The sequence below is a fragment of the Myotis lucifugus genome, unplaced genomic scaffold (assembly GCF_000147115.1).
Source record: "Myotis lucifugus unplaced genomic scaffold, Myoluc2.0 scaffold_329, whole genome shotgun sequence".
In the NCBI taxonomy this organism is placed as follows: domain Eukaryota; kingdom Metazoa; phylum Chordata; class Mammalia; order Chiroptera; family Vespertilionidae; genus Myotis; species Myotis lucifugus.
In genome coordinates, this window is record NW_005871377.1 from 1,080,627 (window position 1) to 1,095,353 (window position 14,727).

Sequence of the window (14,727 nt, forward strand, 5' to 3'; positions counted from 1 at the left end):
CCCCCAGGAGTGGGTCTGGGCAGTAAAAGCAAATATCCGGGAGGGAGGAAGAGGCTGGCACCTCCCTCCCCAGTTCAGTGATTCCACTGGGGAAGGCAGAGGGGACCAGGACCCACATGCACCTTGGGAGACGGGCAGAGGAAGGGGGTTGGAAGGGGCAAGTGTGAAGAGAGTCTACTAAGGTCTTAGGGCCATGAGGCCCTTCTAGGCCCCTCGTTGTGTGCCTGTACTTCTCCCCCCACCTCACCCGACTGGCTGAGACTGGAAGCACTGGGGTAGGGTGGGAAGGACTGGCCAGGGAGACGGAATCCGCGGAGCCCACCCGGAGTCGGAGACCATGGGGTGTGCTCTCAGTGGGGGGCCTGGGGCCACCTCTGTGGGTCGGGATGAATCCTCCAAGGTTGGGGGAGGGGGCCTCTTCGCTTCTCCATCTCCCTCCTCTCCCCTCCCGGGCTCTGGTTCTGCGGCGCTCTCGGCGGCGCCTATCAGGGCTTCCCAACTGCGCCGCTTCCTTCTTGGGCAGAAAAGGACTTTCAGCTGCAGCCGAGGCGGCGGCGGGGACTCAGGAGAGCGCCCCCTCCCCCTAACGGCCGCCTCTCCCGCTCCCTCTCGCCCTCCCTCCCTCGCCCGATCCCCCACCTCTGGGAAGGCGCTGGGGGTGTGGCCAGAGGCTGCTATAAAGTCCGGGGTAGCCGTCCCGGGCCGCCGCTCTGTCCCTTACCCCCCCGCCTTCTGGACCCGGCCGAGGATGCTGCGCAGCGCCTCGGTGGCCAGGATCGCTCCTCTCCAGCCCGCTTGCTAACTTCCCCGGCTCCTTCTCTGTCCGCCAGCGGGGCCGCCCCGTCTCCCCACGCTCTCCCGGTCCGGTCCGGGCGCTGCTTCCGTGTGCCCCCCGCTGCCCGCCCGCGCGCCCGCGCTCTCTGCCCGCACCTGGCGCCAGCGCCCCGTCCTCGCCCGATCATGCTGCCCCTCTGCCTCGTGGCCGCGCTGCTGCTGGCCGCCTGGCCCGGGCCGAGCCTGGGAGACGAAGCCATCCACTGCCCAGCCTGCTCCGAGGAGAAGCTGGCTCGCTGCCGCCCCCCCGTGGGCTGCGAGGAGCTGGTGCGTGAGCCCGGCTGCGGCTGTTGTGCCACTTGCGCCCTGGGCAAGGGGATGCCCTGCGGGGTGTACACCCCCCGCTGCGGCTCGGGCCTGCGCTGCTACCCGCCCCGGGGAGTGGAGAAGCCCCTGCACACACTGATGCACGGGCAAGGCGTGTGCATGGAACAGGCGGAGATCGAGGCCATCCAGGAAAGCCTGCAGCCCACTGGTAAGGGGGCTCTGCCCTTGCACGTCCTCCCTGGTGTGCGGCCCTCCCAGAAGCCCCTTTCCCAATAGGGCTGGCCCGGGAGGTCCTTGAAAATCCCCCGTGAGTTGAGGAGAAGTCAGGTACGTGGCAGGGCCCTCCTGGCATGGGACAGGCTCAGCCAAGCCAACTGCTATCCAGTCTCTAACAGCCTATTGCCACTGTCAAGGAGGACTGTCCCATCCCTCCATCTCAAACCTCCCAAGGATGCCTACTTGGGAAGAGTAGTATTGGCTGCTGGTGCAAGAGTGGAAAATTAAGTGACCTGGGCCAGCCCACAGCCTGCAAGTGAGCCAGATAACTGGAGGATGGGGGTGGGGGGCGGGGGGAGCTTCCTGCTGCTGATCCCCGCACCACAGGGGTCTGAAAAACCAGAGCTTGGACTTTTGACATTGAGGTGGGAGGACTGGGACATGCATTCGAGAGGGGCTTTGGTGGTGAGGGGCAGCGGAGTTGCCCTTCCCCAAAGCCCCCGGCCAGCTCACCTAGCCGTTTGGGGGGGTACTGGGAAGTCAGGGGTCTCTCTGCCGGGCCTGGGCACTTCCTCCTGCCCTGGTCCACAGGCAACCCTCTTTTTTCTCTCGGCAGGTGCCATCTGAGGTGGCAGAAAGAAGCAAGTCTGGGCTCCCAGCCCAGAGCTGCAGAAACCTAACGGGTGTGGGCTAGAGAGTAAAGAAGAGAGAGAGGGAGACAGACTTAGAAGGCCCTTTGCCTTAAACTCTTTCTTATCCTTTCTCTTTCCCATTTCTCAGTGAGCCTCTCAGTTGCTCCTTCTAATCTTAGTCTCTTTTCCTTCTTTCTCTTTGTTCTTTCCTGCTGTGTCTTTCCGCCTCTAGTTTCACAGGCAACCTTCTGGAGTTCTCCTTCCCCCAATATCTTCTGGCCACCATCAATTTCTTTCTCTTTCTCTGTCTTCTTACCCTTTTCTGTTTCCGTTGTCCTGCTTCTCACTCTCATCTCAGTCTCTTTCTGTGTCCCTGTCTCTCTTTCTTTGTTCCTGTCTTTCTGTTACTTTTGGAATCTCTCTCTCGGCCTGCCTTTCCGTATGTCTGCTTTTGTATTTTGTTCCCTCTCTGACTCTGTTTTGCTCTCCCTGTGCCTCTCTGTCTGTCTGTCTCTTTTCCTGGTGTTTGAAGCTTCCATTGTTGCAGTCCGGATGCTGGGACTCTGGCCCCAAGCTTCCTGCCCTGGGTCCCAGACCGCTCCACTTCCTCAATCCTCTGCAGCTTGTTAGCTGGAGGAGAGCAGGACGCAGGGAAAACAGGAAGGAGGTGGACCCCAGGGGTCTGGGCTTCAGGCCTGGCTGCCCTTCCTGCCCCTGGGCAACAAGAGATGGGTCAGCAGAAAACATTCTAGGAGAAATGCCAGCCTGGCACCCAGCACATCTGGGAAGGGGGGCAGCCCTTGGGGGAATACGTCGCTGATCATGGGGGCAGAGATGCCAGTGCCAGTGGGAGAGGAGGGGTGCTGGTACCAGACCAGACTGGGAGTGAGAGCTGAGCCCTTGGGCTCCCTGAGTCTAACAGGACCACATTCTCTTTGTGTCTCCCTCCTCCACCAGCCAGCGGCCAGCTGGCAACTGATGAGGATGGGTGGTAGCCTCCTCCTCTCTCACCAACTTGAACAGGGGGCAGAAGAACCTCAGAGGGTCTTGGGCACCCGTTTTCCTTGGCTGGGAAGGAGCACCCCATCCTGTAGTGGAGAAAAATCCATGTCCCTGGGAGCTTTGGAGAGGCATGAGCAGTGTAATTGTCCTGTGGCTATTATGCAAACCCGCCTCCCAGGGTGGCTTTAGGTCCCCTTTGGATTACAGGGCCCTGGTCTCTAACACCCCCACCCCTCCTTCCTTGCCTGTCCTCCACCCACGCAGTGCATGCACCATCCGGAGAGGGACAGGCTAAGTCTGGGGGACCCTGGGGAAACTAGGCACCTTCTTGGCAAGCTGTGTCCCTGCCCTCTTACCTCCCAGTCATCACAGAAGTACCCTCTGCCACAGCCTGGGCCGCACAGCACCACGGGAAAGGCGCCCCCTAGAGTTGTGCAGCAGCCCTGCAAGGTCTCTGGCGAGACAGTGTTCAGGGCTTGGCCCCTGTCTCTACTATTCTCTTTGGCTTCCCACTGACAATAGGCCACTGTCCCTCCTACGTCCCAAGGCTTGGGGACCTAAGCCTCTTCTCTCTGCCTTTTCCTCTTGGGGCTCAGCTTCAGCAAGTGACTGAGGGAGGGCAGTCACTATGGCCCAGTTGCCTACTATTTGCCCCGGGGCAGGCCCCCCCTCCACCTCCAGGCTCCCCCACCTTCCTGTCCTAGCTTTTTGAGCCAGAACAGGTTGTGGGTTAATACCACTCAGGCCACCAGAAGTGGGGATGGGGTGGACAAATGCGTCAGAAATCCACAATTCCGCATAAGTGCGCTGACCCTGGATTCATGGAATCGGGGGGAGTGGACAGTGGCATCGGCGTTTGGACTGGGGAGTTGCTCTGGGACAGGGTTAGGGAACAGGCAGCCAGGTTAATTTTTAGTCAACACAGCAAACACTGTCCCCCCCTACTGCAGTACTGGGAATCCAGTGGTGTCATGGGAACAGGGCCTTCCCAGAAATTCTGTGCCTTTGTGGGAGGGAGGGAGGGAGGAGGAGCGTAGCTGCTAAATATGATTACTTTTTTTTAGTATTGGGAAAGCGAGAATTATTGGTGCCTTGGGTACCAGGAGTCTTTCTGTTTACAGACATAGGAGCTGTAGAGATAAATCCCTCCTCCTTCCCTTCCACCCAGTCTACAGTAGGCCCTGCCTCACAGGGTGGGATGTCTGGCGTGGAGTAAGAGCTCAGTAAAGTGGAACAGTGATGAAGATGGTGATGAAGAGGACGCTGAATGGATTTAACTTGAAGCTTAAATCCTCCTCTGATGTTGGGGTTTTGGGGGACAGTAGGCAACGGAATAAAGCTGGGGGACATGCAGAGGAGTTGAGAGGTAGGGCAGATTTTGATGCCTTTTCCTGCTGTAAACACGGGAGGAACAGGCCAGCTGTCCTTGTCTCTGACTCTTGAGGCCAGCAGTGTGTCACAACAGTGAGGGAGACACCCTTTGAGCCAGAACTCAAAGAAAGGGTCTGGTACCCAACATGGTGGTCTTGACTTCTCCAGCCAGAGTCCAGGGGAAGAAGGAAAAGGCCTTCCAGGGCAGGTGGGTGACCTTCCAGGTCATGCCTGGAACCCACCCACCTCACAGTCTCACTCTGGGTGTCTTGAGTGGGGCAGGGGCTGGAGTTGAGGAGGAATCATGGGGATGAAATCAGGCAGCAAGAAAGAGGAAATCCTCTAGCTTTGACCATGAACTTTGCAGCCAGTAGTGCCAAAGCTGTGAAGCCTCTTCTTTCTCTGGGTGCCTTCCCTCCCTCTGTTGCTGGAGCAAAAACCAAGGTTTCCCCTGTGGCTGCGTGTCATTGGCCTCGCTCCAAGCAGGAGCTGGAGGAGATGACCTAGTCTACCTTGGAAACCCCATCTCCCAAGCAAGCCTTCAGGAATTCAGGAGGTCAGATCTTTCAGGGGGCTAGGTCTGACTCCAGCCCCTGCTCAGAGGGGAGCCCACCAGGATTGGGGTTTTCCAGATGGCACCACCTGGGTGAGCAGCACCAGGTGGCCAGTTTTGGAGGTTCGACGGTTCACGTTTTTTCAGAGACTCAACGCCATGACACTCACCCTCCCAAGCCAGGTGCCGTGGGGTGGGCCCTGGGGTGGGTACTTGGTGTGATGGGCAAGGAAAAGTTACAGATGAAATGAAAAGTCAACAAGCTAGAGTATAGCCAGTGTGCCCTGCCCTAGGTCTGTGTCTGTCCAGGCTGGGTCAGAGTGCCTGAGTGCATGTAGGTGTGCACACGTGGACAAGTGTGTGTCTAGACACGTGATTGTTTGTATATGTTTGTAATTCTTGAGTTCCGGCCTCTCTGTGTTTGAGTGGGCAGATAGGGACATAGTCCAGGTACCTATGTCCCCATGAGAGACACTAAGGAGCTGCTCTCCCTGTCTTGGTGTGTTCTTCTCTAAGCTTACACACAAGCTAGGCACACGTGTGCTGGGTGGTGGGGAAACAAAAAATGGGGAGACCAGGCATGCTGCCTGCCCATCTTCCCCAGGTAACCTCTATGTGACATGGGGCCCTCCCAACACAAGAACATAAGCCATGCTCCTAGGCTCCACGCAGCCCCAGATTTCAGTGAGTGGACCCAGTTGTCCTTAATGATACCGCTCAAGTTAAGGTATACACATTTCCAAATATCCACTAATAATCCCTCAAGCATTGGTCATTGGTGGACTTCGACTCACAGAATTTCAGCATTGGAAAGCCTGGTTGCAGTTGAACTTCTACTCCAGATGTCTCTAGATTCTTGAGGCCTCAACCACTCGGACGCTCCACACCTTAGGGCCGTGGGGCTCTCGACCTCCTGAGACAGCCCCATTCGTAGAAAACCCTTCCTTACCCCTTGAACCTAAGAACATTCTGCCCATTTACCAAGCGGAATAAGTATCACTGCAAAGTAGCCCTTTCCTTGATGGCCATGAAAAGAAAACACATTCAAAGGAAAGACAATACAACCCTTCCAGGTTGGAAGGGCACTCGAGTTGGTGTTACAAACGAGTCCCCTCTGGACTGTCCTTCTTGGGATGTTAAGAATGCTGGAGGATGGGGTATATCTCTCTGCTCTATTTATTTCTTCCCTCCGATTCCTCTTTCTAAGCCAGCCCTCTACTCATGACAGAGCCTTCTTTCCATCCTTGGTGACTCAATTTTATAAATAGCCATTGGTGTGGAATCTTGACAAAGACTTTCTGAGGGTCTCGATTCTTCCTTGCTTGGTTTTCCTTTATCCGCATGTCTCTCCCCACACTCCCAGGACTAGGAGAATAAAAAGAGAGCTGGCCTCCCCCTTCTACCCCCAACTCACTCTGGCCAGGCAGAAAAATACCATTTGACCCAGAGGCAGCTCTGGGACCACTGCCATACTTGGAGGAACCTGCTAACTCCTCAGGAAAAAAAGAAAAAAAAATCCTGACACAAACCAGATGTAACTGTCTGCCTGGTCACCAACATCTGGAATGCTGGCAGGGGCTTTGCACTCAGGCCGGCCGAGAGCTGCCAAGCCGGGCATTTCGGAGGAGGCTCTGATCTGTGACCCCTTTCTCCAGCTCAGCCCTGTTGTCTGCATTTGGCTGCCTGGAGGGAGAAGCAGCAGTTGCAATTGGGTTTTTCTTGAGTTCAGATAGAGTCTTCATGAGATCCCAGGGAGGGGTGCAGGCCCAGCCTTTCCACCCCCATCTCCAGATCCCCAGTGCCCTGACTGGGCAACAGACATGGCCTTTGAATGGGGTCTGAAGTCTAAGGTAGGGGATTGAAGGGATGGGGAAGGTATTCTCTTGGTCCTAGGGCCACACGGAGCATTACACAAGTGTACACACACTTGTACACGCAGGCATACACACCCACTCCCACTTTTCTCCTGTTCAGCCAATGGGGAGAGCTTGTTGGGTTGGATTTCTCATCACTCATGGAAACTTTCTGGCCATTTGGAAGCGGGTCAGCTGGGCCGACAGCCCTCGGGATCCTGTGGCTGGCTCAGCCAGACGCTGAAAAGAGCAGGAAAGGAGACAGGAAGAGAGAGCAGATGGAGAGGGGGGTGGGAGGAGGAGCTGACTAGAAGGAGAAAAGATCCGGTGGGGGCGCCCCTGCCTGCTTCAGACCTCCCAGCAGAGCCCAGGGGAACCTCCTGTCTGGGCAGCTGCAGCTGGTGACTCATCTGAGCGCCCGACTGGGTGGGGTGAGGGGCAAGTCAAGGACTTCAAGAAGAATAGCCTCCTGAGGAGTTCCAGGGGAGTGGGAAGGAGATGGGAGTGCTGTTTTGACTTTTTCCCGCTCCTAGACCCCCACGCTTCCCGTGTCAGGCTGGAGAACCCCCAAGAAGCAGAAAGCAGGTGGGAGGCTGGGTTGGTGTGCTGCTCTGTCTTTTCCCAGTGCTGACCTCTCCCCGTCTTGGCCTGATTGCAGACAAGGATGAGGGTGACCACCCCAACAACAGCTTCAGCCCCTGCAGTGCGCATGACCGCAAGTGCCTGCAGAAGCACTTCGCCAAAATTCGAGACCGCAACACCAATGGGGGCAAGATGAAGGTCATCGGGGCTCCCCGGGAGGAAGCCCGGCCTATGGTGAGGACCTCTGACCTCAAATGCACATGTTCACAGACACACACACCACCACCACCACCACCACCACCACATCTTGGCCTATGTTTATCCGGTAAACATTCTTTGGATGCCTACGGGGTAGAGTATACATTGTCAGGATCCAGTCCTCATTCCTTTCCTTTAAATTCCATTCCTGCTTGGTAGTTCTCTATATTGGTACAGCTGAAGTGGTTTTTAAATACTGAAATACTTCTATCCTGGTTGGTAACTCATGGTTGCCCCAAGCTTCCTGATATTTCTTGGCCCTTCTCTGGGATTCCCCACCCGAGACCTTCTCAATCTCTAAAGGGTTAACGCTGGCCATAGCAGGGGGCCTTGGGACCCTGTTCCGGAGTCTGGCAAATGTCCTGTCTGACGGATGGTTCTGATGGCTCCGTTCCTGGATCTTACACATTGTTGATGGCATGATTTCATTCATCCCTCCTGCTTAGAAATCACCCCCTTCCAGGCCTCCTCCAGAGGTTTCTACAGCTCCTTCCCCATGGGGTCCCGTCACTTCACACCTCTCCTTTGTAGAAGCTCTTTGGCCCAAGATCCTGTCTTCAATGTCCCTCTACTCTTCCCACCAATGTCTGCAGAACCCAAGCCATGCCCTTCACCTCCCTGGGCCCTGACCCTGACCTCTGGGCTTTGACCCTCCTTTCAAGGCCTTCAGTCCTGAGATGACCCCCATTCCTGGTTCTCCTGCCCCTCTTCTCTTCTGCTGAGCAGTTTCACCCTCTCTCTCTCCTCCAGCCCCAGGGCGCCTGCCAGAGTGAGCTGCACCGGGCCCTGGAGCGGCTGGCTGCCTCCCAGAGCCGCACCCACGAGGACCTCTACATCATCCCCATCCCCAACTGCGACCGCAACGGCAACTTCCACCCCAAGCAGGTGGGTCACCGTCTCTCTCCTGCTGGGCCCTGGCCTCAGCGCCAGGGGCATGAGACAGGGTCATGCACGATAAATGTCTCAGGAAGGGGAGGCTCCCCACACCCTAGGATCCTCCCCAAACCTTCCCCCCAGCTTTAGGACCTCAGCTCATGTGCCCACATCACTCATTTTGGGATGAGGAGCCTGAGGCCCAAAGTCACAGAACAAGTTAATGGCAGACTAACTATCCTGCTTCCCCATCCAGGACTATTTGCATCTCTTGATTCACAATCTGAGACGTTCACCTGGTGTTCCTGCCAACCTCTGCCTCCCATCACGTTCTCACTCGCCCTACTCCCTTCCTATGAGTAGTTCTCCTTCGTCCTCGAATGTCTGTCTCCCCTGGAAATGGAAGGACTAAGTCATGAGGGGTTAGGAAGGGAGGAAACTGCCTGACCCTTACCCCAAGTTGAGTAGCAAACCACTTGGGGTACCGCCAGGATGGAGATGATGCTGGATCTGACAGCTGGAGTTAGGGGCTTCAAGTGGAAGCAGAGGAAGGAGGTAGGCAGAAGAGAAGACATGAATGTAGAAACCTCTGTGCCCCTCATACCCTTGGAACATGGGTTCCTCTGACAAGCCACCAGGAAGCTGGGATGTTCAAGAAGGCTGGCCTGCTCCAGCCCCATCTCTGGCCTGTCAGAGTTGGGCCCACATGGAAGGGTGGCATATCTGGGCGAGCACTGGGGTGCCTCGTGTTGGGTGTTCCCTGGGGAGCCCTGGCCTGGATCTCCTTCTCCAGCCCCTTGTGGGCATAGACACACACATCCTCACACTTCACGCTGTATGATAAATCCTCAAAGTGGGCTGCCGTGCAGCCAGCAGAGGCCTAGCTAGGAGAAGAAAGGCTGCCCTTGAGTCTACATATCCCAGAATGGCCTGAGGATGTTATGAGTGGTGTGCAGTGCGTTGGGAATCAATGAGCCCCCCTTAAACCAATGCCAAACCTATCTCCAACACCAATGTTTTTTGGTCCCAATTTTTAAAATCTTTTTTTCCCTAACTAAAAAAGCGGTCATAAACTCTGTTAGAGAAGTTTTAGGTTTACAGAAAATTGAGCAGGAAGTGCAGAGTTCTCATCTACTCCCCCACACCCAGTTTCCCCTATTACTATCTTGCATTAGTGTGGTACATTTGTTATAATTGAGGAACTAATACTGATACATTATTAGTAACTAATCCATAGTTTACATTAGGTTTCATTCTTTGTGTTGACAGTTCTATGGGTTTTCTTCCCCTAATTATTTTTCCTACTGAAAGTTTTGACCCTTGACCCTTGATCCCCAGACTAAATTTGACCCTTGAGACGACCTTCACTTCAACTTTAATCCTGACTCTTAAATACACCTTTGCCCCTGCCTTCCCTATCCACCCGCCTCGCCTTCCTGTTCTAATCCTGACCCAAACTTGAGCCCAACTGCTTTAGTTGTTCTAACTTTGACCTCTATATCCCAACTCTATTTCTGACCTGGGCTCTGAGACTCACCCAACTCAAGTTTTAGTTATAATTCCCAATTCAACTGCAATTCATATCCTAATGCTACCTTAACTTCAACTTGGATCCCGCTATTACCCATAATCCTATTCTTTTAAAAAAATACATATTTTTATTGATTTCAGAAAGGAAGGAGAGGAGAGAGAGATAGAAACATCAATGATGAGAGAGAATCATTGATTGGCTGCCTTCCGAATGCCCCCACCAGGGATGGAGCCCACAACCTGGGCATGTGCCCTGACCGAGAATCGAACCCCATGAACTCCGGGTTCATAGGTTGATGCTCAACCACTGATCCACACCAGCCGGGCTTTAATCCCATTCTTAAAAGTCCCAACCTAATGGGAACACACTCAAAACATCTCCGACCTGTATACCTTAGTCTTTCAAATCCAGCTTCACCTCTAAATTCGATGGATCCAGTCTCCCCGCTAGGAAGGCCATAGAACTTCCTCAGGGCCCTGCCTTTGAAAACTCTCTGGGCCTTTCCTTCTTGGCCAAGTTCTCTCTCTACTCCAGCGAGCTCAGAAGATTTGTGCTCATGAGAGAGCGTCTGGCCTCAGGGGCCATCTTGGAGCAATTGTCTGATTTGGGGACCCGGCTGGGATTGGGGCCCAGCTGACTGACCTCTCATGCCCTTGTCTTGACAGTGCCACCCGGCCCTGGATGGGCAGCGTGGCAAGTGCTGGTGTGTGGACCGGAAGACAGGAGTGAAGCTTCCGGGGGGCCTGGAGCCGAAGGAGGAGCTGGACTGCCACCAGTTGGCTGACAGCTTCCGCGAGTGAGCCCTACCAGCAGGCAGGGGGCTCCCTGCCCCCTGCCCCCCCTTCCCCTGGAGGCTGCAGAGCTGACCTGGAGCCTGGATCTGAGTCCTGGCTCTGCCTCCGGCCCAGAAGTTTTCCTCAGCATGTGTGTGGCGTGTGTGTGTTGATGAGCATGGATGTACCCGTGGGGTGAGCCGGAGCCTCGGGGTGTCCTCTTTGGGCTTAGATAGCCTAAGAGGTCAGAGTGGCAACGGGGAGCCCTGGTGTGTTTCCAAATTGACCCTGGATTCATTCATTCTTTTATTCATTCAGCCATCTAAAACATTTACTGGCTACATATTACATGCCAGCTCTAGTTCTCAGCCCGGGGTGGGGGCACCCTTATTCTGACTTCCTCTGATTTGGACATTGGGCCCACCTCCTACAAGGTGAACACAAGCCTGTGGGAGAAGAGAAGTCCCATGCCCATAATCTGAGGAGGAAAGTAGACATGTACCTTGACCATTGTCCCTCCCTCAATCTAGTGGTAGAGCGGAGGCCACAGGGAAGGTGTGGGGTAGCAGATGGCTCAATGGTCAGGAGACCGGACCCAAAGCTAAGGGCTGCCAGGCTCCTCTTCTCTTCGTCCCCAGGCCCTCCAAGGGCAAGGACCTGCAGAGACAAGCCTACTTTGGGGTTGGGGGTAATGCCATCTGCTTGATTGCCTGGCAGCGGATCCCTGCTGTGGAGGAGGTAAGAGGGTCCTAGGAAGGCCTGCAAGACAGAGGGGTGGGGTGGTGGGGCCCCTGTCTGCGCAGTCAGGGTGGAGGAAAGAATGTGTAATTGGAATGTGTGTGCCTGATGGAGGAAAGGACCAGCATAATGGGATTGGGGGGAAGTGAGGGACTTGCCTGGGGGTCCTGTTTCCTTCCATTTGTAGTCAGAGCCGTGAAATCACCAGGATGACTCCATCTGGCTCACAGCTTGGCCTCTGCCTCCTGCTCCACACCTCCTTTCCTACAGCTCCCGCCCCATACCCTGCCCCCGGGGCATTTTCTGGCTTGCTGGATGGAAGGAGACTTAGGGACCTACCAGTTGGCCATGATGTCTTTCTTTTTTTTTTTTTTTAACAAAACAAAACAAAAAACAATACAATGGTGTTTTGCTTATTTATTTAAATTAGAGACAGGGATGTACCAGGGATGGGAGGACTATCCACATGGTAGAAGGACCCTAAGACTCAGCCAATTCACCATCCTCTCCCTGCAGCCTCTTCCCGAGGGGCCTCCCTGCCCCTCAAGTCTGCGCTCTGTGTTCAGACTCCGGGTGGGGAAATACTGGCTTCCAAACAGAGGGAGGGAGCCGGACAGCCCTGCTGGGCCAGAGCTATTCCTGGGAGCAGCTGGTGTATGAAACTGGGGCATTTCCTAGGGCATCAGGCCGGTTGGGTTTGCATCTGGATTTGATTTATTAATTTGGGGGCGGGGGAGGCGCTGACCTGAAGCTTGGGAAAGGGGTAAACTTTCCACCACATTCCACAGCTCTGCCTGCCTGGATTCCTGATTGGGGGTTGTGCTGAGATTTGATTCTGATGGGTCGAGGGGTCAAGAGTGGGGGCATCTTTGATCTTGCTGTTCTGGGCACACCAGGCGGTGGGCTTTTGGTGGCAGCCCCCAAGTGTGTGCCCACGTGGTGCGATTGGATTCCTGGTCATTTCCTAATGTCCCTCCCCTCCCGGACCTCTGTGCCAGGCACTGATTTCTTTTTAAAAAATATATTTTATTGATTCCAGAGAGGAATGGGGAGGGAGAGAGAGATAGAAACATCAACGATGAGAGAATCATAGATCGGCTGCCTCCTGCATGCCCCCTACTGGGGATCGAGCCCGCAACCCAGGCATGTGCTCCTGGCCAGAATCGAATTCGGGACCCTTCAGTCCGCAGGCCCACACTCTATCCACTGAGCCAAACCAGCCAGGGCCAGGCACTGATTTCTTGGGTGGAGGTCCCTTTCTGGGAGTTCACAGGCAGCCCGGGACCCTGTGCACCAAGCTGCTGCACTCTGGGGGAGCGCCCTCCTGTCTGATCTGGCCTCTGGGGGCGCACCCTCCTGTCTGGCCAGCTCCTGGATTCCTAGGCCCTCCCCAGTTCCAGAGGTGCTGCCAAGCCTCTGATGTGCTGGCACCTGTGCTGTCTGCATTTTGAGTCTGGGGCTGCAGACCCCCCTTGTGGGGCCAAGGCCAACGCATGTTGGGGTAGAAGGTGGGTGTAGGCTGCCGATCAAGTTCTAGGTCCCTAAACCAAACGCAGGAAAAGTTTCTCTTTTGATCCCTGAAGTATCTCTTTAAATGCTCCAGCCTCGCACCCTTGGCCATGGGTGGTAGGGGGTCCTTTTCCTTTCACGGGCCTCTGGAAAGAGCAGGGTCTGCTTAGGAAGTAGCTGCATACATGGCCTGGGTGTGCCTCTGTGATACATGTATATTGATGGTGTGTGTGTGCGCGCACGTGCACGTGTGCGCACATGTGTGTGAATATAGCAAAGTGATACCTGAAATGTGAGAGTGTGGGCTTTTACAGGGCACATATACCTGGTCTGGGTGTGTATGGATGAGTGCATTTGTGTGGTGTGTCCATATGTGGGCTGCTCCATGAATCTGAATGAATGTGTGTGAGGTGAGGAGAGAGGGAATAAGAAATTCTGGTATGTACTTCCCTCCTGGCTGTGAAGGAGTGACCCTCGCTCACTAGGCGTCCCCTGCAGGGCTTGGGAGGAGCTGCCTGGCATCAGAGACTAGAGGATGTGCACTGGGGTGGGGGCGTTCCACGCCTCACAGGAACACCCCCACCCCAACCCTGGCACTCGCCCCCATGATCCAAGAGCCAGGTCCTAGGTGTCAAAAAAGGAGGAAATAGGGCAGCTCAGTGTCCACGGGGACACTCCTCTGGGCAGAGTGAACGGTTTGGGCAGTGTCACCGTGGGAGAAGCGGGCTCCAGAGAGGACTTGCCGGCCTGGTTTGCACTAGGCTCTCCCACCCTAGATTCCAGAAACTCTTCAAATGGTCACTCTAGTTGCCACAAGGGCATCAGCATCTCTGGCAGAGGTAGAAAGGAGGAGATGGCAAGGACCACACTATTATGTCCTGGTGGGGCCACCATACCTGGATAAACTTAAAACCACAGCCCTCAGTGCTCTGTCCTGCTCCCCATCCCCCCCGCCAAAATGTTGTCGTCCCCCCCTCCCCCACTGTGGCTTGGAGCAGGAGGATGGGGGCCATCTTGCCAGGATTAGGCCATAGGTAGGTGCCGAGCCACATCAGGCATTTGGTTTCCATTTCCCAGCTCATTAGCGGCGACCCAGCCCTGATGTGGGCTGGAGGTGGGGGGCTGGGTTTTCCATTGGCCAGAAGGCTGGGTGGGAGTAGGAAGAAAAAAATGGAGCCTTGGACTGACTCTGGTATTGGATTCAGGTGGGGAAATCGCTGGAGAGCTGGCCAAGCCTCCCGGCCCCTCCTCCTATCAGGGCCCCAAGGTTCCAGCCACTGCCAAGGCTCCAACTCCTTCCAGGAAAAGGCTGCTCCGACCAGCCTCTCCGCTCTCGGGGGCCAGATTCCCCCAAGCTGCTCCAGGAATGTTCTGAAGCACGCAGGACTTGGGGCGCCTGCTTGCCCCCGCCCCGTCCTGAGGGAGTGGGGGAGATGGGGAAGGAGGAGATCTGGCTGTGTGGTAAATGACCCTGGAACATTCCCAGCCAGAGAAACGCCCCCTGCATTCTAGACCCCTATGTCAATGTCACCTCTGACCTAAAGAAAGTCAAGATGATGTGGTTGGATGGAGCTGGGAGGTAGGCTGGCGGCTGGAATGTTGGGTGGTCCCAGGGAAGAGGGGGGGCGAGGGGCCCTGCTTATGAGTCAGGGGAAAGGGTCAAGGGGGAGGGGGAGTTAATGGAAACAGTAAGTAGAGGAGAGACAATGGGGCACTTTTGGGCACACCCCCGGGG

General features: G+C 55.5%; 1 protein-coding gene across 1 annotated transcript; it reads left to right on the forward strand.

Annotated features, from left to right (window-relative positions):
• The first annotated feature begins 687 nt into the window (after positions 1–687).
• Positions 688–10,966, forward strand: IGFBP4 (insulin like growth factor binding protein 4). The gene is made up of 4 exons (XM_006100823.3): positions 688–1,309; positions 7,387–7,544; positions 8,319–8,453; positions 10,638–10,966. Exons 1-4 carry the CDS (start codon positions 961–963, stop codon positions 10,770–10,772), a joined length of 777 nt encoding a protein of 258 aa, XP_006100885.2. The 5' UTR covers positions 688–960; the 3' UTR covers positions 10,773–10,966.
• The last annotated feature ends 3,761 nt before the right edge of the window (positions 10,967–14,727 follow it).